We start from the raw sequence: 27,929 nt of genomic DNA, 5'->3' as shown, positions 1-27,929 counted from the left end.
ATAATTATTGTTTGCACAGCAAGCCCCCCCATCAAATTATAACTACTGAAGGCCTCACCCTTGTACCCCTACACCTGACGCAGTACCTAACAGGTTTTCAAATCTTTGCTGAACAAAATTTCACAAGAGGTTAACAATGAGACTGGGTTTTCCCCCTCTTTTGCCACTGCACAAAGGCACAACATGTCTCAAGAATACAAAGTTAAGCGAATGAGATCATTTATCCTATAATGAGCTTGCTACTACGGTTCCAAAATGCTTATCTTAAAACTCCTCTTCAAGACAAGGAAATAATCACTTCTACAATTTATGAGATGAGGTTTTCTTAGGTAAATCCTTACCTGTAAAATGTTCGTAAAAAAGTCATGGTAGAACATGGGCCAATCTTGACGGCCAATATCAACAATAACTTTGCAGAGCTTGTTCCGGATAAAGTAAGGTAAGGTTTTGTGGTGAGCCAAAAGGAGTTTGGGCAGGCAGCTACGGATTTCCATCTTATCTTGAGATGGGACCCCAAGCCACATTTTATTGATCAGATTCTGAAACACAAATATACATCTTTTAAGTTAACCATTCTATACACAAAAATAACTGGTTTTCATCCAATGGTTAGCTATATCATCTCAAACAAAAAACCCTGCTTTTAAACAAAGGCTTAGAGCAATTTGGCAATAAGAGTACCAGGAATATTTAAACCCTATAATACAACATTCTCACTCCTGGAAAGATCTGCTAAATAATTTCACAGAAACAAAAAGCTCCATGTGTAAAATTTTCTATTACACCACTGCCTCTGATGGCCACCAAAAAATGGCAAAAACAACTTTAATGTTCAAAAATAGAAGAATGGCTTGGTGAACAATGGTATAAACACTTAGTGGCATGAGCAATAGGATTAGAATTAGGTTAAAAAAAAAAAAGATGCGCATAGAAATACAAAAATTGGAAGACAGTTGAAATAAATGAAAATGTTTGTGGTTGGGATAATGGTATTATGGGTACCATCTCTCCTCCCAAACTGTTCTTCTTTCATTATCTTTCTCTTTTAAATGATAACATGGAAGGAAGAGTTCCATGTTACCACCAACAGCCTACCTACTGACCCAGCCCCATCTCACCCTTCTGGGGTCAAAGATGGAAAGATGCCCCAGCACAGCAGACATCCCGACAGAGGCAGCATCTGGGAGGTACCCCTGCGCTGAGCTACCACTCTTTTCCAGCTGTCTGCACACTGAAGCTCAAGTCCAGTGCCAACGACCCAGCACTGTGACCACAAAATACTTTTCCAAACAGTAGAGAGTCATCTGACAACTCACCTCAAACACCGTTAAACTATACATCATGACATAGTCATTCCCAGTGCTGGAGAGGAAGTATAGGCAGAGTCTCCAGGCTCCTATTTGCTGCGCAAAGTTATCAAGAAGCTCCTCTGGAAAAGTTAAATAGCAACAAAACAAGGCTATGAAAAGACATGAAATCAACACAAGGCTAGGCTGTCACATTAGTTTTTTAAACACACATCTCTCCATATCATGTGATTGATGCCAAAACCAACTAGAAAAATCTGGACGTGTCTTCGAGATAGATCCTACGGGCACTCGTTCAGGCAGAGAAATTTTCATTGTTGAAGTTCTTACTTAACCTGGGGCGCCTGGGTGGCTCAGGCAGTTAAGCACCCGGCTCTTGATTTCAGCTCAGGTCATGATCTCAGGGTTGTGAGATCGAGCCCCATGTCAGGTTCCGTGCTGGGCGTGGAGCCTACTTAAGATTCTGTCTCTCCCTCTCCCTCTGCCCCTACCCCCCTCAAAAAAAAAAGTTCTTACTTAACCTAAGTATGGACAGTTATAAAATATCATTTCAAAAAAAAAAAGATCATTTCACCTTATAAACTATGGCTAATTGTTAACCTGTTTCCTCTGGGGTACTGGCTATATATATTTCCTTAGGACTCACACTGTTCACACAAACCCACACAAAATGATGGCTAGAGAAGCAGGACAAGAAAATATTAATTAATTATATAATTAATGCAGGGCAGGAAAAAATGCAAGAGAATTAAAGATGGATAATTCTCTTTATTTGGTTTTCATTTGGTTTTATTTTAAAATACCACACCAAAAACAGTCTGTAAATAAGAGTAGCAATCATGGAAGTTGCCAGGAGCAGCCCAGCCCATATCAAATCAGTTAGAAATGATTTTCCTCCTCCTTAAGACTGCTGGTAGCATCAGCCAGAACCCCAAGACAGCAAGCACTAAAAATCTGTCACCACATTTCTGGACACGCTGCCCCTTAGTCACCTTGACCTGCTGCTCTGGTCATGAAATACAACACAAAAGGGGTAAAAATTTTAAAAATCAAAATAAACATAAATTTAAAAGGGTGGGGCGCCTGGGTGGCTCAGATGGTTAAGCGTCTGCCTTCGGCTCAGATCATGATCCCAGGGTCCTGGGATGAAGCCCTACATCAGGCTCCTGACTCAGCGGGGAGTCTGCTTCTTCCTCTCCCTCTGCCTCTCCCACTGTTCATGCTCTCTCTCTCTCTGTATCTCTACGTCTCAAATGAATAAATAAAATCTTTAAAATAAAAAAAAAGGGTAAAAAAAAATAATTAATTTAAAAATAAAAAACTTTAAAAGAGTAAAAAGATATATAAACGTCAACACCCCAACAGATTCTAGGACACGCCTGGAAAAGCAGGAAGTACAGCAGCCCGTTCTAATCCTAAAATCACTGTTCTGCTAGTACTCCACAGCCTCACTGAAAATCCCACACAAGGAAACTGATGACCTAGTCTTTCAACTAAGGGAAAGTCTGTAAGAATCCCAGAGCGGGAGTCGAAACAGACAGAATGAGCTCTGGCCGGAAATGAGGAACTCTGGGCTAGAGACTCTGCCGCTCATTCACGGAGTCTCATTCCAGGTGATCACTGCTCCTCTTTGAGGCTCCAGCTTCCTCCACTGTGAAAATGACCAGATTGTTCCTCAAGGTTCCCTGCGAACAGCTCTATCTCTAGAGCACTAATAACACGCCTTTGGTGGAAGGTGGGTGGAGCCCCTGTAATAAAAGGCCTCCTTCCTTTCTCCCACCTCACTAGGAAAGCCTTCAGTTTCTCCTAAGATACCAAAAAAGAAGCAAGTGGTTCCAGCCCACACATTCAGACAAAGCTCCAAAGACTAGGTACAAAGAGAACTGAACTAAGGCACACCCACCATACAGAACCAAGCCCCCAGGGATCCCCCTTAGCTTGCATTTAAATTAGACATTTGTAGTATCTGGTTATTTAACGCTATTTTATTATTTTTTTAAGATTTTATTTATTCATTTAATAGAGAGAGAGACAGCGAGAGAAGGAACACAAGCAGGGGGAGCGGGAGAAGGAGAAGCAGGCTTCCCGCGGAGCAGGGAGCCCAATGCAGGGCTCGATCCCAGGACCCTGGGATCATGACTGGAGCCGAAGGCAGCCGCCTAACCAACTGAGCCACCCAGGCGCCCCTATTTAATGCTATTTTATATCAGATTAGAATACGATTTTAGTTCAGAGGTTCCACTTTTAATTCATGAACACTGAAAGTGAGCAATATTTGCTTTGCAAACCAAAAAATTAAGAGAAAAACCAAAAGCATTTCAATTAATAAGCTAAAAATAGGACTTCAAAGATATTAGTGTTGGGCTACAGCAGACTGATGTAAGGGACAGATCCTTCACCTGCTTTGGTAAACATCACCAGTGGTATTTTTACTTAAGTATAAGGTACTCTGGTAGCATAAAACTAACGAGAAGATCACTCTGGAGGCAGAAGGGTCAGCCCAACAGAGTAATAAGAGAATCTAGGGAAGCAAGCAGAGTGGATCTTCTAAGCCAAATGCCTGATGATCTATTGGGTTCAGCTTCCGTCAGCACTCCCGTTTACAAATATTCTAATTCTCTACTTATACTCCCTAAGAAAAGACAGGCATAACATGCACAGGGCAGGCCTAAAACCACCAAGTTTAAAAGTAAAAAAAAAAAAAAAAAAAAAAAAAGGTAAGAAATTCACAACTACCAGGAGCTGATGTGATGTTCAAAGAATGCAAGAGAAAATGGGCTACAGCCAAAGGTCTACTGGCCACCTGGAAACCCAGACTCCAGTCAAGCTCTGGACCAAAGGCAAAAATCAGTCACAACACTCAACTAGCCAATATGACTTAGAGAAGCCAAGTGGGGCAGAGAAATGGGTCTTCCAAGTCCTAGAGACCGAAAAAGGCCTCTCCAGAGGTGAAAGCAATGAACGTGAGGTCAGTACAGAGCAGTCAGACATCCAAGGGGAAAAGCCTTTAGGTTGAGATAGGGAAGAAAACATTTTTGTTTGGAAGTTCTGGGGTTAAGTGAGGACTCAGAGGGAAAAAAAGGATTACTCCAGGAACACAGGGCAACATGTCTCATGTCTCGGAGGCAGAGATCTGACACTTGAATACACATTCTAGTTTACGCTATGCTTTAATGAATATTGTTCATGTAAATGAATATGAAATTCAAAAGGAAGTTCTAGAAAGAGCTGAGGTTCCCAGAAGACCCAAGGTAATTATATCTACATCTCTGTGTTGTTTGAAGCCTTTATTCATCAAAACTTGCAGAATGGGAGAGACAATAGTAGAAAAAGAAGCAAGAAGCCCCCAAAGGGAATACCAGTTAAAGGACCTGTGGGCACTAGATAAGGTTTGGATGAGACTTCCACACACCAAAACCGTGTCATTTTGACACTTTCATGAGGTTTTGTTTAAGTTAATAGTCGCAGGCCTCTTTCACGTAAGTTTAACATTGCTGAAATTCAAGAACCAAAGCAGCGGAAGGGGTTTTCCACACTCGGCCAAAGGGAAGAAAACCCATCACTCTGGATGATAGTGGGCCCCATGGACTACAGTCCTTGCACAGCTAGATTTGCAGCCGCCACCAACCAGCAAAATGAGAGCAAAAAGAGCAAGAATTCCAGGCGAAACAAGCAGGCTTGACTAGCGCAGGCAACAAACTCCTTCCTCCTCACTAGGGCCTTTTCGTCTTAAGTGACTCTTGACGACTCAACACTTCACTTACCTATCTCACGTTTTCTTTCATTGGTTGTACAATCGTGGAAAAATTCTGTCATCAGATTTTCCAATGCCCTGAGGGAGGCTTCTTCAGATGCCTAACAAAGGAATTTGAAAGAAAAGAAAAAGATCAGTAACCGTGTCTCCTACTTTCTTCACTTCCCTCCAGGTCACATTTGTAATTTATTTCCTCAAACATCTTGGTTCAACATTCTTCAAATGCATGGAATTCAGAAAAACTGAAGGGAATTTCCCAGCTGGCTCAAAACCCAAATTTTGAGTATACTCTAAATTCATGCTACTGTACAATCGATTCTCAATTATTTATGCTAGGGAAAAGGGAATAACTCAAAATATAATTCCGGAAATATATTAAAAGCAAAATAACAGCCCCTGGCCCTGACTGAACAGGCAGAGTGAAGAGACTGGGAGAGAAGGCTAGGGCTCCCTAGAGACTTCCTGTCGCTAATACATTTGCCCCAAGTCTAAATAATTAGCCAAATTTGGATTCAGAAGAACTGCAGTTAAACTGCTGCATGGATCCGTGGGGGTTCTGAAGGCACTTCCAGAGTCACATGTTCTGACAACTCTCAATCTCGAATGAGCAGCCACCAGAGACTAAGGTTAAGGCAGCTAAGAGCCAAGTTGAGCGGGAACTCAAAATGAGCACATCCCAACCATGGACCCACAGAGAACCAGATTCTCAGCAGAGCTGCTCAGGTGGAGCATGAGAGGAGAGGGGCTCTCGACCCCAATGCCCATCCTCTCCCTCTTCCATGTGGAGCCCCAAACCCATATACTCTTCTCCCACTCACGTAGGAGATGTCATTTGAAGCAGTGCGTTGGAGTCAACACTCCTTCACTCACCCGTCTGCAGAAAGGTGAGCATTCCTAGACCATTTCTGAATCCTCACTGGCATTATCTACCCAGAGATAATCAAGAGCCAAGAGCAGTTCTGATTTCTTAATTATCTCTTAATTCCAGTCTCCCCACCTTCCCCCCCTCCTCCCTTCTCCACATCCTCTCCATTGCCCCCAGAGTGAGGGCAGACTACAAAAACTGCATTTTAAAACAAGTCCACACTCAAATGTACATATCAAACTGTAATATCACCAGAGGCCTCCACTTGGTAACTGACTTTTGAAGACACTGAGGAACCTGGGCCATCTCTGTGGATAAACCAGCACTTAGGACTGGTACCAATTATAGAGGCTGAGTCAGGCTTGCACCAGCCCATCGACAACTAGCAGAACAAGCACACTGCAGAGCACACGGGGGCCGCATTCCAACAGAGCCGGGCACGGCTGTCCCTCCAATGCTGCAGTCACATATGAACGGCTGTGCCAGGACAACTCACAATGACATGCTGAGTGATGCATCACTGCCCAAGAGCTTTAGCACTTGGGAGTTGTCTGAATTTTATATTTATGATCAAGATTAGCCCTCGAATCTTACTCTTTTTTCAAACCAATGAATCAGTTCAACTGAAAAATATCCTTGGATTGCAAGTTAAGCTGTTTTATTAAAAACTACACATTTTGGGGTGCCTGGGTGGCTCAGTCGTTAAGCGACTGCCTTCGGCTCAGGTCATGATCTCAGGGTCCTGGGATTGAGCCCCACATCGGGCTCCCTGCTCCACGGGAAGCCTGCTTCTCCCTCTCCCACTTCCCCTGTTGTGTTCCCTCTCTTGCTGTGTCTCTCTCTATTAAATAAATAAAATCTTAAAAAAAAACAACAACAAAAAACCACACATTTTGGGGCTCCTGGATGGCTTAGTCGGTAGAGCGAGTGACTCTTGATCTCAGGGTCATGAGTTCGAGGTCCATGTTGGGCATGGAGCCTACTTAAAAAAAAAAAAAAAAAAACACTACACATTTTTTCAAATGGAGAAATTGAAATGTCAGGCTAAAAGAAGCCTGCAATCTTTTTCACCTGTTTCAAGTTTCTGTGTTGATCAAAACATCCTCACTGTTCTCGCTTTCTATGTAAATGCTGAAAATTCAAATTCCTAAAATGAATGATATAAATAAAAGAATGCTTTGGTCTGTTTCATAAATCAACTTGGGACACCCATTTCATTTGAAAAAAGGATTTGCTGTTTTAAGAAAAGTTTCTGGAAAGATATGAAAGAATCAAAGGAAAATCTCACAAGTAGCTTACTGGCAAAAAAATAAAATAAAAATTAACATAAATTGAAAGATATCTGTTGAACTTAAGTCAGCTATTTAGTTAAAATAAACGAGTTCCTCTGAAGCCAAAATGGGTCCCTGAAAACTAAGGACACATTTTCAAATCCCACCTGCTCCACAACTTTTTCTTGTAGTGAATCATTTCAGAGCAGATCCTAGCAAACACCTGAGCTCATCACATTCAGGCACTCAACCATCAAGGTCTATTTTGTACTGGTTCTTGAGGCAGAAGTTTGTGAACTTGACAATTACCAGCCATGCATTAAATGCTACTGGGGCATGTTCAGGACAATCTCTCCAAAGAATGCAATTCCAGCTCCATTCCCAGTCCCATCCACTCCTCCCCTGCTCCAACCCAAGAAGCATTCCAGCAGAAAAGCAGAAAGATGAAAGTATCCAAAAGGATCACAGATGGGATGCTCTCCACCAAACGATGGTTACATGAAAAAGGAAACTCTAAAACCTAACCCAGTAGGGTGCTTCCCAACAAGAACAAATAGTGTGCTGTTTGCATTTTCAATCACTTCGATAACTGTAGTAAGTACTAATACCTACCTCAGAGTGACCCATGTAAAGCTGCTATTTAACTCTAAAAAATTATCTAATTCATAGTTATGGCTGTTATCATTTGTATTTGGTCTCAAATACCAAATGAAAACAGACCAAAATAAAAAAAAGAAACGTGGTCAGGCCCACTTTGAAACTGGAGATTCATGTCCTCAGGCTTTACAGGCTTTGTCCAAACATATCTAGTGAGGCTTTTCCAACTGGATTTCAAAAATGAAACTATGTTAAGTCTACAGGAGACAAAAAGGAGACTAAGGCCTTGCCAAAGTCATACAATCAGAACAGAGATGTAAAGACATAAAAGACAGGCTGAAGACCTGCAAATGGTCAAAGGATATTGGAGAATTCACCCCAACTGGCACGAAGGCTACTGGAACCTTTGCCAGAGGTTTCAAGCAGGTAGTGAAGCCAAAATCCAGATTGCTGTGGGTTTAGGAATTAAAGGCAAGTAAGGAAGTGGTAATATTCCAGCAGACTACACTTTCCGGTAATAAAGGGACAAAGAACATAAAACAAAAACCAAATGCCACGATGTGGTAGGAAGAGAAGGCTCCAATTCCCAAAGACCATTCAAGCACCGCACTAATTTATAAAGCACATTCAGGATTCAAATACACCCAACTGCTTCCCAGCTTGTGCTTGGGATTTAAGATCCAGATCTTGAAGAACGAAGGAAAGAAAAGATTAAATTAAAACCAAGTAAGACACATTCACATGAAAAAAATCCCAGTTGAATTGCAGATATAAAATGTGAGAGATAAAATAGTAAAGCTTCTAGAAGACAATATAGAACATCTTCATGACCTTCGAGTAGGGGAAAACTTCTTAAATAAGACACATAAAAGCACTAAACATAAAGGAAAGGATAAATGAGAACATTCATCAAATGGCACAATGAAGAGAGTTCAAAAGAAAGCCACAAAATGGGCTAACAGAGGATAACTAACAGAGGACTCAGAGGAAAAACAAATGACTCAATTTTTTTTGACACTCAAATAGTTCATCGTAAGAAGGTATTCAAAAGCCTATACAGAAAATTAAGTGCTCAACCTCATCAGTTGTCAGGAAAATGCAAATTAAAAATACGATGGTTTACCCATTCACCAAAATGGCTAAAATTAAAAAGACAATAACAAGTGTTGGTAAGGATGCTGAGCAACTGGAACATGCATAGAGTGCTGCTGGTGGGAGTATGCACTGGTATAACCACTTTAGAAAACCATCTGGCTGAATGGAAGAAGACATTTGCAGGTGACATATCCGATAAAAGGTTAGTATCCACAATATATAAAGAAATGATACAACTCGACACCCAAAAAGCAAACAATCCAATTAAAAAATGGGCAGAAGACAAGAATAGTCATTTCTCCAAAGAAGACATCCAGATGGCCAACAGACACATGAAAAGATGCTCATCATCATCATTCATCATCAGAGAAATGCAAATCAAAATTACAATGAGATACCACCTCACACCTATCAGATTGGCTAAAACCAACAACACAAGAACAACATGTGTTGGTGAGGACTTAGAGAAAAAGGAACCCTCATGCACTGTTGGTGGGAATGCAAACTGGTGCAGCCACTTTGGAAAACAGTATGGAGGTTCCTCAAAAAGTTAAAAATAGAACTACCCTATCTCCAGTAATCACACTAATGTTTATTAACCCAAAAAATATAAAAACACTGATTCAAAGGAATACATGCATCCCTATGTTTATAGCAGCATTATTTACAATAGCTGAATTATGGAAGCAGCCCAAGTATCCATCGATAAATGAATGGATATAAAGAATTTGTGGTATATATACACAATGGAATATTATTCAGCCATAAAAGAATGAAATCTTGCCATTTACAACGACATGGATAGAGCTAGAGAGTATAATGCTAAGAGAAATAAGTCGTCTGAGAAAGACAAATACCATATGATTTCACGGACATGTGGAATTAAGAAACAAACAAAAATGAGCAGAGGGAAAAAAAGAGAGACAAACCAAGAAACTGACTCTTTAAATTACAGAGAACAATCTGATGGTTACCAGAGGGGAGGTGGATGAGGGATGGGTAAAACAGGTGATGGGGCTTAAGGAGTGCACCTCCCATGATGAGCACAGGGTGATGTATGAAGTGTTGAATCACTATATCGTACACCTGAAACTAATATAACACTGTATGTTAACTATACTGGAATTTAAAACAAAATAATTTTAAAAAAGAAAACCAATGGCAGCTGAACACACGCATACCTTATGATCCTGCAATTCTACTCCTTGATAACTCCAACAGAAATCTGTACACATATACAAAAAAAAGGTACACAAATGTCCATACCACCATTATTCATAATATCCAAAAAAGTCAAAAGAACCCAAATGACCATCACCAGTGGAATGGATAAATTGTTTATTCATCAGGAGAATATAAGACAACAAGAATGAATAAATATTGCTACATGCAACAACATGGATGAATCTCACAAACACAATGTTGAGTACAAGAAGCGAAAACACATCCTTCATTATTCACTGTATGTTAATTTTAAAAACAAGCACAATGAACCTGTGGTGTGTTATAATCACAATAGTGGTTACCTGTAGGGAAGAGGGATTCTGAAATACTAGTAACATTCTATTTTCTTGATCTGAGTGTTAGGCACACAAGGATGATCTTTACGTTACAATTTGTGCACTTTTCTGAAAATACACATACACCATTTAAAAAACTAATGTCATACTTATTTTTAGCATTCAGGCTGGTATTTTCAGATACTGAATTTAGAAGTTGTGTTTTTTCTTCTATTAATGCAACTACTGAGAGCAATTGGGGGCCTGCAGGTCACATCTGAGTGGGAGACTCCTGGACTGCTGGGAGCCATCACCTATTTGTAACAACACAAAGGATTACAATCCCAAAAGCCTATGTATGCTTCTCCAAGAGTTCCTTGGCTTACCACAGCAGCAAATTAAAACCCCGGGGCAGGAATTGAAAATAAACCTGGGTCAGAAGATACTCGCAGAAAGCTATGTGCGTATCTAAAATAAACCAAAGTTTTCTGTTCCAGAAAGAGTTAAAATCTGTAAAGTGGAGGAGCTTTCAGCTGTGCCTGCTCGGAGTTTATCTGCTCCTTTTATTGCACTGCTCACGGTTCAGCAGTTCACAGACCTATCTACAACTGACTCATTTATTAAGGAACAGCGAAGTCAACCAACACCCATCATCACCTAATAAATTACAAGAAAAACCTGAAAGGGGAAGGATCACGTAATCTGAAATCTTGGACTCTTCCTTGTATCTTCTATGCCCACAACTAAGGTCATCAGGCTGGCTGGTTCCTGCTTTACACTGTCTTTTAGATTTGTACCTTTTCCCTCACCACTACTTCTACCAGGCCCTACTCCTCTCCTGCCTAGATTACTGTAATTTCTCTTAACCTGGCCAGCTTGATGTCAGCTTCCCCAATTCCAATCCAATCTGTGCTTCACCACCAGATAAATTCTTCTAAATATTGATTCTCTGTCCCCAATTATTCTAAATCTAGCTTTAAAGAGCCTTTGAATCTGATCTGAGAAACTCAGCATTCATTCGACAAATAAGCTCAATGCTCACTAAGTAACTGACTCTGCATTAAGCCCCAGAGATATAAAGATGAGTAAGACCGTCCCTTCAAGGAACTTGAGGTAGCCTGGGGAAGAGACGGAGAGACGGGGAGAGCCTATAACAAAAAAAGGAGACTATGATGGTTTACATCGTCTAGTAGTGACAGATGTATAAAAAGCTTCAGGAGCCCAAAGGGAACTAACTCTGTCTGACGAACAGAAGGAAAGCTTCGCAGAGGAGATAATATATCTTGGGTTTTGAAGAATGCAGAGAAGTTTACTAAGATGAAAGGAGAAGGAAAGCATGCCTGATTCACCATCACTCACCACAAGAAGCCATCACTCCAGTCTGAACACCCATGGTCTCCCAAGCAAATGTCTATTCCCATCCTGCATTTGCTCCTGGGTCTGCAATTCATAGTTCTACCTTCATGAAATTTTTCACAAAACAAAAGTTTACAGCATGGCTCCTTTCTTTGTATCTCGAGCCTCTGTCATGTAATCAGTACCACAGTTTTGCCCGTGGCCCTGTTCTCTGGTCAGTTCAGCATGGCATGATGAAAGAGCACAGGCTCTGGGCTTGGGTTCCTTGGGTTTGACTCCAAATGCACCTCAACCTCGGCCTAGTTATTTAATCTGTCACTTTTTTTCCTTTTGTGCCCAACTGGGGATAAGAGAACCCAACACATGGGGATTGTTCTAAGGATTAAATAATCTGTGTAAAGCACACAGTGAACACAATGTCAGGAATAAAGCAAGGGCCAAAAGCCCCACCTGTAAGTGTTAACAAACACTTCATCGGTACTAGGCCTCTCTCCTTAACCAGAACATAAAGTGCCTGGAAAGAGACTCTGCCTAACACATCTGTACTTTCTACCACATCCAGATATTTTAGTCCGAATTCAGGAGAGAAAAAGGAACAAGAAGAGAGTATCACTTTTAGTTTCTCAGGAATACTGGTAGTCCCTCCAGATTTAAGATACATGTGACTATTTAAATTTCCCCCTTTAGGGCCTCTGACCACAATGACCTTTGCTCACAAGCACTCAATAAACATTAAAAACAAAAACAAAAAAGAAAAACCAGGAGACTGCTAACAATTTATCTTAAAAAACACTGAGACTGAAGGTGGATAAATGGTGCTTTGTCCCTTAAGGCACCTAACATGACAAGTTTCTCAAACCCTGACTAAAATTTGTTATGTTTTATCTAATTGCCTCTTAAACACCCCCTCTGAAGCATAACCTTTGGGGCACCTGGGTGGCTCAGTCAGTTAAGCATCTGACTCTTGATTTCAGCTCAGGTCTTGATCTCAGGGTCCTGAGGTCAAGCCCCACGTTGGACTCTCTGCTAGGCGTGGAGCCTACTTTAAAAAAAAAATTAAAAATAAAATAAAAAAATAAAGCTTAACCTTTTTACAAATCAATGCTGGGGAAAAAAATAGCTCTTTTTCAAAGAAGCTTTTATCAAGCTTTTTGGCACCTTTTCCAGGAGCCACGTTCTGCATATCCTATAAGGAGGTAAATCATATGAGCCTCCTATATTTAGGTTCATGGCCTCCTTGACACCAAACCTAAAAAAATGAAGACTAGCATCCCGGATTCCCTTTCAGACATTCCTGTGCCATACCCAGAACAGTGTTTTTACTCCATCCGCCTATATATAAAGAAGATTTCTGAGAAAAGTGATTCTGTACTAGCTACTGACCAAGGCTGGAAAGTATGCAAAGCATACCTGATGTTATTACAACAGATGCCATTAGCAAAGACATTCAATTTCATATAAACTTCCTGGGAAGCTAACAGGATTATCGTGGGTGTTCAAACTCTCAAAAGAACCCTCTTTCTCCACTACTCTCTTCATGGCAAAGAAAACAGATGAGCAAAGAATTCCCCCTGGCCCTCAGGCCGGCGTACAAGCATGAGATGAAATACAAAGATAAAAGAAGGCATGATGGGAATCAATGTGACATCTATGTGGCCCCCCTGATGTCACCCGGCTCAGGCTCAAAACACTAGAAAGCAGGAAAGCCTGGAGAGGAAGCCCCAGTCAGGAGGGCACCGTTCACAGGTCTTCTCCCACCTTCCTGTCTCTGTTCTGTGGGTCTCAAATGGCAGATACTAACCTTAAAAAAAAGAAAGAAAAAAAAACACACGTCGTGATTAAGTAGAAATCTCACTTCACTTCTCTAAAAACAAACTGTGTCGAAACCAGTTGGACCTTGGAAGTCCAGCACTCAGAAGGGCAGGCCCTGAAACCCAGGGTGCCGTGTGCCTTGCTCACGTGCACGCAGCTAGTGAGCAGCAAGCCAAGCCTCCCAACTCCGTCGCATCCACGCCCGTGTCCAGGTGTCCCTTAGCCTGTCTAATAGAGAAGTAGAGGCAAGGCTAAGCAGAGGGGTCGTCTAGGGCTCCAGATGTACAGTGAAGTAACTCCAAAAATTCTGTGAAGTTACAGGAAAGAACGTTTTCTACTGCAGGAAAGAAACGGACACATGCCATGTTCTGGGAAAGCAAGGCCAGGGCAGAAGCACTTACCATGACTCCAGGAATGCGTGTCTGGAACGAATGATTGAAGTTATGCATTTGTCTCAGAAGGGCTGCTCGTTGTCTTGCCTACAGCATAACCCTGAAAGTATGTACCCTTTGGGAGTAACCATGGATATAACTTTGTACAGTATCATCATGCAGATACTGATGCATGATGATCAGATTAATATCTGATTAAAACATGTACTTTAGCCACATCTAAACAATTCTAATCATTAAAAGGCACTTTCCTGCTTTAGTCTAAAACTACCATCAAGCTGACCAATGGCAAAAAATACCTCCCAGTATTTCTTGGGTTTGCACAGTATTTCTTGGGTTTGGGTCAAATTCTGTCTCTTCCATTAAAAAAAAGGGGTCTGTTTACTGCTGAGGACTAGGAGGTAGAAACAGGGTTAAGTGCCAGGCATCTGGGCCAGAAAGTCCAACTGGTCCCCCTGTGGTGGTGATAAAGTCGAGGCAGCATTTTCTGTCCCCCTCCCGCCCCGGGGACCAATTAGAGGAAACATCTTGTACACAGAGGACAGTATGTTTTATGCTGGGAAAACCTATCCATGTACTATACGGGACAGTACATAAAAACAAGAAGAACCGGGGCGCCTGCGTGGCTCAGTCGTTAAGCGTCTGCCTTCGGCTCAGCTCATGATCCCAGGGTCCTGGGATCGAGCCCCGCATCGGGCTCCCTGCTCAGCGGGAAGCCTGCTTCTCCCTCTCCCCCTCCCCCTGCTTGTGTTCCCTCTCTCGCTGTGTCTCTCTCTGTCAAATAAATAAAATCTTTAAAAAAAAAAACAAAAAACAAGAAGAACCAATTAGCTACCAATGGACAGGAGCCCTGGTTTCAAAAATTTAAAACAAATCTAAAAAAGATTAAAGAGTCATGACAAGTAAATGCTACACTTGATTCTAAGGCTAGATCCTGTGCTGAAGGGGAAAAAGTGCTATGAAGGACAGAATTGGGCCAAAGGACAAAACTGGATACTGACAGTAGATCAGATCAAAGTCCTGAATCAATGTCATATTAACTGAGGCTGATAACTGCACTATGGCTTTGGAGAGAACATCCCTGTGAGAAAATACACTACATAGGGTCAATGGGCCAGAACGTAGGCGACTTCCTCTCCAACAGTTCAGAAAAAAACACTACTTGTGCATACATTTATATATGGATGTGCATATATATACATAGAAAAGGTGCAAATAATAAGGCAAACAGGGCAAAATGTTAACAATAGCGGAGTCTGGGTAAAGGGTATGAGAGTGTTCTTGCTACTACTCATTCCTTGCAATCTTTCTGTCAGCTTCAAATTATTTCCAAATAAAAAGTTTTTTAGGGGCGCCTGGGTGGCTCAGTCGGTTAAGCGGCTGCCTTCAGCTCAGGTCATGATCCTGGGGTCCTGGGATCGGGCCCCATGTCCAGCTCCCTGCTCAGCGGAGAGTCTGCTTCTCTCTCTCCCTCTGCCTGCCACTCTGCCTACTTGTGCTCTCTCTCTCTGTCAAATAAATAAATAAAATCTTTAAAAAAAAAAAAAAAGTTTTTTAAAACTCTGTCAGATTGGTACCCTCCCACTTTGCTCCTCACTGCTCCAAGCTGGCTGGGTAAAGAGGCAAGAGAAAGTGAGACAGGATACAACAGGCAAGAGGAGCCCGAGAGTTCTCTCACATGCCAGGTTTACTATCACGCTGTGTTTGAAGAGGATAGTACGTAGCCTAGGCATTAAAAATTTTGCATCTGCTGGTTGGGCAACAAGCATATCCCACTAGGAGCTAAAATACATGTAAGTTACATGCTTATTTATTTATATTACAGTGGAAGGCTTTAATTACACAATCAAAAAAGCGAATGATAAGAATAGTTATTCTGCAAGAAAACTGTCTAAGATAAGTAAGTAATAGAGCCCAAAATAGGCTCGCTCTTCACGATTCCATCTGCTGCGTTTTCCCAGGTACTTCTCCCAGGAAGATGAATATTTATATCTGCATGCCTAGTCAATTAAACGCAAGAGATACTGAGCACATTAACACAAGGCATGCTATCAAGAAATCCTAAGACAGGACCACAGAATCTTAAGAGAGAAATACAAACCCCAGAGATCAGCAAGTCCAACCTCACTTTCAGAGAAGGAAAACGAAGCTCAGAGAGAGTATCCTGCCCAGTCAACCATCTATTGGTGAAGTGAAGGCCCTGAGCAGGGCCACCAGAGCCCTCTCCCAGCGGCAGTTCCTCTACCCCTTAAAGAAAGACACAGAGTTCTAGGGCTATGAGGATGATGAGTGAGCTGGCGTTACCTTGCAGGGCATGAAATCAGGGAATGAATGAGTGTGAAGTTGATAGAGCACTATAAACGCATGCTGCAAATCTAAAATCCCAATCAACACTACAGCTCATACATAAAGGGTTTCACATCAGCTGCTCTTACTACCTGCAACTGCTTAAGAGCAAGTTTTGTAAAACCCTTGCCACCTTCATCCTGAATTATCCCCAGACAGCACTGGCATTTTAAATACCAGTTAAAATAACATTTATTTCATTTTGGCAAAAAACTCCAGGCCGTATTACAGACTGTTGGGTTTTGAAGGAGCATAATCACTTCCTTTCTGCTTTCCAGGTTCTATCCAATTGCTACAGAGTCTCAAGCAATCAAGTGTAGATCAAAGTCCAATGTCCTCTTCACAACTGGCAAAGCTGCAATGCCGCCTCCTCCCCATCCTGAACTGACCAGCCAAGCCCAGCAACAATAGGAAGGCAGGACACGGCGGGAGACAAACTTCTCTTGAAGATAAGCAGGTGAGAGAAGTCCAAGGACAGAGCTAGGCAGTGTTCTGACACAGTGACCTCACACCTGGGAGGTAAGGGCCAATGGTGTTGGGCTCTTCCCAATGCACCCCTCATAAATAAATCAGGAGTAAGGAAAGAATGAGAAGGGGAAGACAGAGCTCAGAAGAATGTGCTCCAATACTGCTCCCACCCGGGGTGCAGATAACAACCCCTCAAACGCGCAGCAAGCCAGTAATGAGGACAGAGGAGCAACATGGTGAATGTACATACTGTAATGTTACTGAACTGCACATTTGAAAATGGTAGGGACACCTGGGTGGCTCAGTCGTTAAGCGTCTGCCTTCGGCTCAGGTCATGATCCCAGGACTCTGGGATCAAGTCCCGCATCGGGCTCCCTGCTCCGCGGGGAGTCTGCTTCTCCCTCTGCCTGCTCTGCTTGCTCTCCCTGCTTGTGCTCTCTCTCTCTCTGACAAATAAATAATTTAAAAAAAAAAAAAAAACAAGAAAATGGTAAATTTTATGTTTATTTTACCACACACACACACAAAAAAAAACAACCCTTGACTGGGGGGGGAATACATTAAGGCACCATTTCTAATATATTAAAGTATAAGCATGATTAAGTAAATAGTAAACAAAATGAACCTATAACCTATAAGTGTGACCTATAAATCCTATAAAGAGACAAAAATAGGGGAGGACGTAGGTAGCAAAAAATAAAAAATAAAAAAAAAAACAGACAAAAATAAAATCTAAGTTGGTGATAACTTTTCCTACCGCCCCCCCCAAAAGATATTACGGAAGAATGAAGCCATTTTTTTAACCTATTAAATTTGCAACAATTTTCTTAAGACTACCCAATGCTGAGGGGTGTATTATCTACAGCTGGAGGGAAGAATAAACTCATATAAACTTTCTGAAAAATATCTGATGACGTACCTTAAAAATGTTCATACTAAATCTAAAACAATTTTAAAATAAAAGGTTTAGGGGCGCCTGGGTGGCTCAGTCGTTAAGTGTCTGCCTTCGGCTCAGGTCATGATCCCAGGGTCCTGGGATCGAGCCCCACATCGGGCTCCCTGCTCGGCGGGAAGCCTGCTTCTCCCTCTCCCACTCCCCCTGCTTGTATTCCCTCTCTCGCTGTGCCTCTCTCTGTCAAATAAATAAATAAAATCTTAAAAAAAATAAAAATAAGAATAAATAAAATAAAAGGTTTAGGGGCACCTGGGTGGTTCAGTCGTTAGGCGTCTGCCTTTGGCTCAGGTCATGATCCCGGGGTCCTGGGATCGAGCCCCGCATCGGGCTCCTTGCTCAGCGGGAAGCCTGCCTCTCCCTCTCCCACTCCCCCTGCTTGTGTTCCCTCTCTCGCTGTCTCTGTCTCTGTCAAAAAATAAAATCTTTAAAAAATAAAATAAAAATAAGATAAAAGGTTTATTAAAAAATCTTCATACCCTTGGGTCCTTCTGGGAATCTAGCCTAAGGCAATTTTCTGAAATACAGAAAAAGCTCTTTGCAAAAACATTAATCACATTATTATTTACAATGGCAAAAAAAATGGAACAACCTAACGGCCCAAGAATCCATGCAATGCAATATTACACAGCCACTGTAAATATTTATTAAGTATTTGATGATCTGGAAAACCACTTATACTATAATGTTACATGGAAAAAGCAGAAGGAAAAAAGTGCATTTACAGTGTGATCTCAGCCACATTTAAAAAGTAAACAGGAAAAAAGACTAGAAGGAAACAAAATCCAAGAAGCTGAATCAGAGGACGGTGAGCTCCTGTCTGTTTTGTACTTATAACAATAGTCTACAGAGTTCAAAATACTTTTTCCCATCAGGGACAAAAATAACTAGGCAAAATCAAGAGGTGGCAGAGAAGACCGGGACAGCATCAGCACCTACTTCAATCACCGAACGGTGGGAGAATGAAGCAGCCACAGAAACTGAGCTAACTCACTGGCCACAAATCTTGGAAGGCTTGACTACTTTTTTTAGTCACTTTTTTAAAACTAAATCCCCATGGGAGAAGAGGATGCAGGAACCCCCTGTGCTATTTGTGCAACTCCTCTGCAGGTCTAAAAGTACTTCAAAGTAAGATGTTTAAGTTAAATACATAAATCCTTGAAAGATCACTTACTTTGTCTTTCTCTCAAAACAGAATGTGGAATGTAGATGAATAATTTCCTGGGCTGGATAGAAGCACAAGGCTCCTTTTGTCATGAATTAAATAAAAGCCTTTTCTGGAGTGGATGCCTTCACAGAAATCACCGGGGCTGCCTAGTAGACGGCTCGCTCTTCAGCATTTCAAAGCTTTCGTCGTCAAGAACTGACCACTCTTCCATGTGTATCTGTGGCTCCATCTGCCCAAAAATGGGCCTTCTGCCTCTCCACCTCAAGCCCCAAATTCTTTGCCTTGTGACTTCCTATTTCTGCTCTGAAACCCAACCAAGGTGTCACCTCCTCTGTGAAGCCTTCCCTGATACAGCTCTCCAATTTGGCCAGGCTTTTTTTTTTTTTAGTACAGTTGTACCTCTTACAAGGCTCTATTTCTGCACTTATCCTCCAGCACAGGAATCATTTGCTGACATGCACATCTCATCCAGAGTTAGAAACTTCCAGAAGTCATAAACTTCTAGAACTTCTCTTCACACTTTCCATCCTCACATTCAATAACTGTAGACCAGATTTGTTCCCAATTATTTTGAAACTCTATTGCAAGCAAGCCCTCAAATTCACCAACAATGCTTCCTCCACCTCCTAACTTTCCATTTTGGTAAGGAATTACAAATCACACACATAGGGGCGCCTGGGTGGCTCAGTCTGTTAAGGGTCTGCCTTCAGCTGAGGTCCTGATCTCAGGACCTGGGATCCAGCCCCACACTGGGCTGCCTGCTCAGTGGGGAGTCTGCTTCTCCCTCTCCCACTTCCCTCTCCCCCCCCACCCCGCTCCTGCTCTAATACAATCTTAAAAAAAAAAAAAAAACCACACACACACACATATCCATGCATACATAGACTTCATACCACAATTTAAAAGTCTTTTTTTTTTTAAGATTTTATTTATTCATGAGAGAGAGAGAGAGAGAGAGTGCACACATGAGTGGGGAGGGACAGAGGGAGAGGGAGTAAGAATCTGAAGCAGACTCCACACTGAGCACAGAGCCCAATGCAGGGCTCGATACCACAACCGCAAGATCATGACCTAAGCCGAAACCAAGAGTCTTGACGCTCAACTGAGTGAGCCACCCAGGCGCCTCTCAAGTTAAAAGTCTTTTCAACTTTCCCTCCATCATCAGCAATATTTGCAGTAGCCCAGCACTCTTCCAGTATTAGGAACTGCTTTCCTTTCTTTCTACACCTAGGGCATGGTGAATCCAAGACACCAAACTTAACATTCTACTCTTGAATTTATCCATGACTTCTATTTCCTCACTAAGAACTTTAATTTCCTCATCTTCTCATTTGTATCACCAGTTCCAGTAGTTGAATTTCTTTGGGGGATTATCTTCCATACAGTAATGAAGACTTTTATAATTCCCAAGTCACAACCCAGAATGGTAAAGAACCCCCAGGTTGCACTGAGCTAGGAGGTCGGCTGGACCCACTCACTAGCCAAGTGACTTGTTCTAGACACTGCAAGACAACCTTTTTAAAATAACAAATGACTGGGGCGCCTGGGTGGCTCAGTCGTTAAGCGTCTGCCTTCGGCTCAGGTCATGATCCCAGGGTCCTGGGATCGAGCCCCGCATCGGGCTCCCTGCTCAGTAGGAAGCCTGCTTCTCCCTCTCCCACTCCCCCTGCTTGTGTCCCCTCTCTTGCTGTGTCTCTGTCAAATAAATAAATAAAATCTTTAAAAAAAATAAAATAAAATAAAATAAAATAACAAATGATTTATCAAAGGCTCTGAAGGTCACTGGCAATCATCAAGACCACAAGTGTTAAATGTCAAGGAGTATGTGCCGATAAAAGTGGTCCACTCAAAGCCCTTTCACTTTCGATCTGTTCATTGTCAAGGTATAAAGGGGTATTCTTTTTCTCAAAATGTTTTCTGATATTTCTTCGAGGTCTTTAAAAACCTTCAAGTATCTTCTCTTCATTAGAACTCTCAGTTACAATTACACCAGGATGGGATTTTTTCAGCTCTTCTCAGCCAAGTAGGTCTGCCCCCAAAGGTCTGGAAACATGGGCCAGTCACCCCCACAGTAAAACAAGATCAAGGCCACTCGGTGTCCCCCAAAGATAACATATGGGCCTGAGCCTTTAATTTGCTTGTGAAGACTGGGGAGGGCAGGAAGGGAAGAGGGAAGAGAGGAAGAAAGAATATACATTGATTTTTAAACAATAAATGTAAATTAAGGTACGACCCAAGAGTTTCAAGAAAGGTCAGATTTACAGAGAGATGCTCTGACCTACAGCCCCAGGACAGGTGCCTTCCTTTAACCAGGTGTAGGCGCTCTCTGCCATTAGGGGAGTTTCAGGAGAAAATAAAATCAGAGACACACTATGCATGACTGGTAAACTCCCTTATGAAATTACTTCATATATCCTTTAGCATTCTAAATTAACATTCTGGCTCATCAACCCAGTTAACAGACAATTACCAGAAAAGTCACTTCACCAAGGTGAGCTCCGCAGCTTTCTGGCAATGGAATTGCTTCCCACAATTAAACCTGTTTTTACGTGATGTTATGACAAACACAAAGCCAAGTGGGGAAGAATGTAAGTCTTACCCACATGGATCATCAGATAAAAGTTTAGAAAACAATCAGGTTACACAGTCCCATCACTAAGACAATCACCTTAGTCAAGTCCACAATATAAGTATACATGAAATGTTAGCGTTCTTATCCTGAATAAAATCAGCTGCATGAGATTCATCAACCAAATGTGCAAGCCATTCCAAACATAACTTTATCAATTCTAAAATTCAGCCAAATTATATTTTTTTAAAAAAATTGTTGACTGACCCAATAGAAAAATGTACAAAGTTCAGGAGACCAGGAGTGGTCAGCAGAAGTGGGAAAAAATACATATGGCAATAAAATATCAAAAGATGTTCCACTTCACTCACAACTAAAGAAAGGCTCGCATATGATGTGTCTGATGTGCCATTTTCACTCTTCACATTAAAAAGCTGTAATGGTCGGCCAGAAGGCAGGGAAATAGGAAGTACCCATTAATGAGAATAGAAACTGACAGAATCTTTTTGCAGGACTAGCACTATCTACCACAATTTTTAAATACACTTACTGTTTGCCCCACAATTCTTCTAGAGATTTATCCTACAATTTCACAAAGTGGACAAAGATATATTCAACATGTTTACTGCAGTATTAGAAGCAAACACTAGAAATCTAAAATAGCTAACATCAGGGAATTAGCTAAATACCTTAAGGCAGGCATACCAAGTTCTAGGGCAAAATGATAAAAAAATAATCCACACTTGGGGCGCCTGGGTGACTCAGTCGGTTGAGCGTCCAACTCTTGATTTCGGCTCAGGTCATGATCTCGTGATCATGAGATCAAGTCCCAAGTCAGGCTCCACACTCAGTGGGGTGTCTGAGATTCTCTCCCTCTCCCTCTGCCCCTGTTTGCACTCTCTCTCTAAAAAATAAATAAATCTTAAAAAAAAAAACACACTAAAAGATATCCTAATTGAGTTACTAAACTTCAGCAACATATATTTCTTCTAACAACCATGTAAAAAAGGCAAGCTACCTCTAACTGGGGTAAAGGGACAGCACTATATGAATTAGGCTAACCATGCTTTTCCACACAACATCATTCGATGGAGAAATATCAACAAAATTCTTAGGAAAAGAAGGTATGACCCATGAGTATTACCATTTATGGATAAGGACAACAGACAGGCATATTCAAACATGAAATAATTCAAGGAATACAGCAATCATAACTCTTTTGAAAAAAATTACCAGCTAATCAATCCTGAAGAGATTAAGAGGGTCAACAAAACACTCAATCCCAGATGGTGGAACAATGTCTAAGGATCTGCAAGAAAGAGTGCAAACCCAGAATTTTATACCTAGCCAAGATATCCTTCAAGCATAAAAGCAGGCATTCTTAATTCACTGAACAAGTGACAATAAAATCTAGCCAACGGGAAGATGAATTAAAGACTTCAGATATAGAAAGACCAGTTAAAAGAACCAGTGGGGAACACTGAATCCTTTAAAATATAAAACTAAGACTAAATACTGAGGGAATATGGTAATGGAACATACTATAAATGCTCTAAGACCCTGACAAAGTAAAGTAACAACCAAGAATGAGAAGAGAGAAATAGAAGGAGTCCAAATATTCTTATTTTTCCTATTATTAAGTTCACTGATACTGCCTAGAACTGAAACATGGAATATATTTATTAAAAATGATGCCATCTTGGAGCACCAGCCTGGTTCAGTCAGTACAGCACACGACTCTTGATCTTGGGGTCCTGAGTTCAAGCCCCACATTGGGCATAAAGATTACTTAAAAATAAATAAAATAAAAATGGTGCCATCTTCTTAATATCTTTCATAACCTTTTTCCTTAACCTACAGGAATTTATCAAGAGCTAATAATTATTGAAGCAAAGATTTATTTGAAATTTGACAATTCCTTTTTCAGTTTCACTTGCTTTCTTTTTTTGCTATTAAATTCAAGTGACCTCAAGGGCACTAGGCTTAGTGAAAAGAGTCCATCTCAAAAGGTTACAAACTGACTACACTCATACACCATTCTCAAAATGACAAAACTATATAGAGAGAAATAAGTGGATGCTAGAAGAGGGGAGGGGGCTATAACACAGAGAGCATCAGGCTTGAGGGAGTTCTATGCTGATGGGACAACTCTGTATCCTGACTGAGGTGGTAGTTACACGAATCAATACATGGACTAAACTACACAGAATTATACATACAAGTGACTACAGGTTAAAAATAGGTGAAAACTAAATAAGGTCTATAGTCTAGTCAATAATTGACACGTACCAATGTCAATTCCCTGGTTTTGATACTGGACACAGGTTTGAAGATTCCACACTGGAGACTCGTGGCACTCCTTTTGCAACTTTCTGTATTTAAATATTTCAAAAAGTATAGCCTTTCTTTAAAAATGCAAGTAATAATAAATTGATTTTTCTTTTACTTTAAAACTAACATGATCCCAAAAATCAGCATGATCGCTTTTTAAATGAAAGTACTTATTTTAGGACTCCATCTCACTTATCCAGAGAGATACATACATACAAAGACATATGGATGTTTATGTAAGGTTAATCATAGTTCAGGATAGCAGGATTCGGGGTGACTTCTTTTTTTGCCAATGTTCTTGGCACCTTTTACTACTACTTGATTTTTAATAAGCACATGTCATTTTTATAAAAAATTATCCAGTTGTTACTCTTTTTTAAATAAATAAATAAAGAGATCTTCCCAAGTCTGATTACACGCCAATTTAGAAACCAATGATTTTTTTTTCCCCCAGCTGCATTTAGCTCATAAAATACCTTTACCTTTTCAGGGAGTCTGAGACCAGATATCTTTTTCACGATAACCTTCGTATAAAACAGCAGCAGGCTGCTCTAATGTTAACTGAGCTACTGCATCTGCTACACCTAATGACTTAGCTGAACTGAACTGTATGAAGTCAAGCCACCCTCCTTACTGCAGATGTCCTGTAATGTGGTCCAGCTACCACTGTGCTCTCAATAATCACACTTTTCCTATTCCTATCACATTAGAGGATATGCAGGTACCTAGTTTCTCCTCTATTATCAGGAAAACTTTTACCATCTTGCACTTTCTATTATGAAGTCAGTTTTACAGGTTTTACAGTTAGATGACTATATGTACTATTTTTCCTGGGACAATACACCCAGTTGGGCTACATTTCAAGTAAATATGCCTGTGTAAATGTGCACTGGCTTAAGGAGAAACCTACTGGTACAGAAAAAACGTGGGCTGTGGAGTTAGAACCTTGAGTCCGAATCCCATCTCTATCAACGTGCTGTGTAATTTTGGTCAAGTTACTAACATTACCCTCCCTGAGCCTCAGTGTCCTCATCTTCCCAAATGTACAACGGGGACAGATAAGACCTACTTTGCAGGGCTGCCGTTAAATTAAATAAGGATTTACAGAGTGTACACGAGGGCCCCTCAACAATGACTAGTGCCGAGTGTAATGATGAAACATGCAGACCTTTTGCTCCCTCTGACCCCCAGCTTCCTTCCTTTCCCATCAGCCTCCTGAACCTCCCTCACTTCCCTCTACCCTGGGAGTTTCCTCAATATCCACAACCCCTTCCCTTACCACACCTCATCCCCAATGCACCCCAGCAGTTCTCCCAGTGGCAATTAGTGTCTGGAGCCTCCCCCTAAGCACACATTTACACAGCATTTCTTGTAACAACTTCCCTGCTCGTCTGTCCACCCCGTCAACCCCCCTCCCACTGTGTCTACTTGCCCAGGGGAAAAATGCCCTTCTCTGAGCGTGCTGGCTGCATAGGTTTTGGAAAAAGAGGGTGCTAGTTTACTATATTCATACTCTATTTCAATCTTACCACACTCTCCAAATACTGCCATTGTCATCCTTCTTGGATTTTTTTTCACCCCTGCCTCTTTTGATTGCCTCAATATCTGCAGAATGCTTAAGGGGCACTGGAAATGCAAAGAGGCCTAAGACTCACACTGATATGGACTCTTAAAGACAAAGAAGTAATCCTCCCCACCTGCAGGCTTGGAGTGGGACTAAAGGGAGGCTAGAGGAGTTGAAGAGTCTTACACTGTGCTCTTCAAACTTCTAAACTGACACTTACTAGAAGAACGTAGTCTTAGAATTTCTATACAGTAATAACAAATATATCAAAATAATAAAAGCCAAAAGAAAAAACCTAACTATAATCAAAGATGATAACTGTTAAACTACTAGCTGGAAGGCCTCAAAGAGATTATATTTAGGGTGGCCTTGAAATGGTAGGGAAGGTCTCACCTTCGAAAATGAAGAAAAGGACAGTAGATCAGAGGGAACAGCACTGAGCAAAGAGAGGTATGAAGTGTACTCAGTGTTTTGGGAATGACAGGTGGTTTGTTGTGGCTAGAGAACAGGTATAATTTGGGAAGTCTTTAAAAGACATTCCAAATAAATCACTTTAAGCATTTAATACATCATCTTCAATCTGTAGTGAGAGGACTAAAAGTAAAATTGTGAAAATCCAGGGTCCAAGTGTTTTCCATCACTCTCTGGTCTCACTGGTCTCTGGGGGTGCCTGGGTGGCTCAGTTGGTTAAGCATCTTGATTTCAGCTCAGGTCATCATCTCAGGGTCATGAGATAAAGCCCCTCGTCACGCTGGGCGGAACCTGCTTAGGATTCTCTCTCTCCCTCTCCCCCTGCCCCTCCTCCCTACCCTCCCTCCCTCCTTCTCATTCAATTCTCTCCCAAAAAAACAACAAAACAAACAAACAAACAAACTTGGCCTCTGACAATGGGGACCCTCAGTTCTGAATGATTTGGAGTCAAAGGGCATGCTCCCATCTGAGCTCTGTGAAGAGGACTCTGGCAGGAATACTGAAGATGAACTGCTAGGGGGAGAACCTGGAAGCTGTCAAGACACTAAGAGCGAAAGCAAGAGACACGGCTTGACCAAAGTGGAGGGAATGGAAGGAAAGGCTGGGGTCAGAACACGAGTCAGCAGAGCATCTACAGGTCTACAGGTGGGGGACGAGAACCAAAGAGAAAGTTAAACATGACTCAGGTTTGCCACTTGAGTGTCCAGTGAAGAAAAGCTATGAACAGAACCAGGGCACAGGGGAGGAGGCACTAACCTGAGGGAAGGATGATGGATTTGGTTTTAGACAGGTTTAATCTGATGTCTACAGGACAGTCAGGTGGATACCAAGGGCAGGAGAGTAGGGCCGAGTTCTCCCTGGCACACAGGCCCTAACTGAGGCCATGGGAAAGACCAAGGGAGACTGACCCAAGGCAGTAGTATCATCGGAGCCAAGAAAAAGTGTTTCAGAAAAGAAAAAGTCCAGTGGTTGCCAAGGGCCAAAAGGAAAAGTCAGATGGCATAAGGACTGAAAAGAAGCCCTTTATATTGGCTTCAGCACACAGAAGTTGTAGGTGATCTTGAAAAATGGTGAAGACAGAAGGTCAGTCTGCAATGGGTTACAGAAAGTGCGGGCGGAGAGCAGCAGCTACAAGCTCAGGAGCTCCCCCCGCTTCACCCCAGCCTGTCCTGTCACATCTTCCTCGATTCGGACACATATGTCAACAATCCACTTTCATAAAATCGTCAAGACCCTTGCCCTGCCCAATGCCAATCACCTGCATCTCAACACCGCAGCAACTGCCCATCTCCTTACAGAGCGAAGTCTCCCGTCATCTTCCTGTCAGGTTCTTTACCTGTCATCTCCATTCCTACCAAATCCAAATCACCAATTAAGTAAAACACCCACTATTCCCAGTCACCACATTAGAGGCTTCCAAAATCGGCTTGAGCTTTTCCCTTTCCTTTACCCCTTGACTCCAGAATCAGTTTTTCAAGCAGTGAAAACTCTCTTGCTCAAGTCCTCCTCACCCTAATTCCACACCCAAGAACCGACCTTTGTCACATCCAGACATGTAAGGTGTCACAGGTTTCCCACCAATCTAACCTCTGCACGGCAGATGGATTCATCTTCCTTTAAGGAAAAACCAGCCGACAAAGCCAAACTCCCTAGAGTAGTATTGAAGGCCCTCCATAATCTAGCCATAAATTACCTTTACGGCTTTCTCTCCAACTACTACTTGACAAAAACCACCACAGCCAAACCAGTCTATCCAACAGTCTGAACATTACACGGTTACACCCTTCTCTTCTGAAATATCCTCTCTCTGCAAGTTCTCTTTGTCACAGGGAACCTCGCTTACTCCCATGCTCTAAAGGCCCCTTGAACAGCCAAGACCTCCACAGCATTCCGACCACAACGTAACTGTCTCCTATGCCAGAAATTGTTCCAGACTCTTGGGACACATCAATGAACAAAGTGAAGATCCCTAGCTTTATGGAGTCAATATTTTAGCAGGAGAAGACAACATAAAATAGACCTCATAAATAACATTATGTATATAAAACATTTAAAAATGGTAAAAGCTACATAGGGCGCCTGGCCGGCTCAGTCGGTAGAGCACACGATTCT

At 41.7% G+C, this 27,929-nt stretch overlaps 1 protein-coding gene across 6 annotated transcripts in view; it reads right to left on the bottom strand.

Moving 5' to 3' along the window:
• XPO6 (exportin 6) overlaps positions 1 to 27,929 on the bottom strand; it is a 101,970-nt gene that overhangs the window by 67,279 nt on the left and 6,762 nt on the right. For 5 of the 6 annotated variants that reach the window (XM_078074657.1, XM_078074659.1, XM_078074658.1 and 2 more), the window contains exons 2-4: positions 5,072 to 5,162; positions 1,317 to 1,429; positions 342 to 539 (exon numbers count right to left, since the gene is read on the bottom strand). In XM_078074657.1, the coding sequence (XP_077930783.1) occupies positions 342 to 539; positions 1,317 to 1,429; positions 5,072 to 5,162 (402 nt within the window). Of the gene's footprint in view, positions 1 to 341; positions 540 to 1,316; positions 1,430 to 5,071; positions 5,163 to 27,929 lie in introns of those variants that run through there. The other variant, XM_078074661.1, reaches the window with a different exon arrangement.

The sequence above is a fragment of the Halichoerus grypus genome, chromosome 6 (genome assembly GCF_964656455.1).
Source record: "Halichoerus grypus chromosome 6, mHalGry1.hap1.1, whole genome shotgun sequence".
NCBI lineage: Eukaryota > Metazoa > Chordata > Mammalia > Carnivora > Phocidae > Halichoerus > Halichoerus grypus.
The sequence above is the reverse complement of the archived record's forward strand: the minus strand, read 5'-3'. Positions and strand labels throughout refer to the sequence as shown.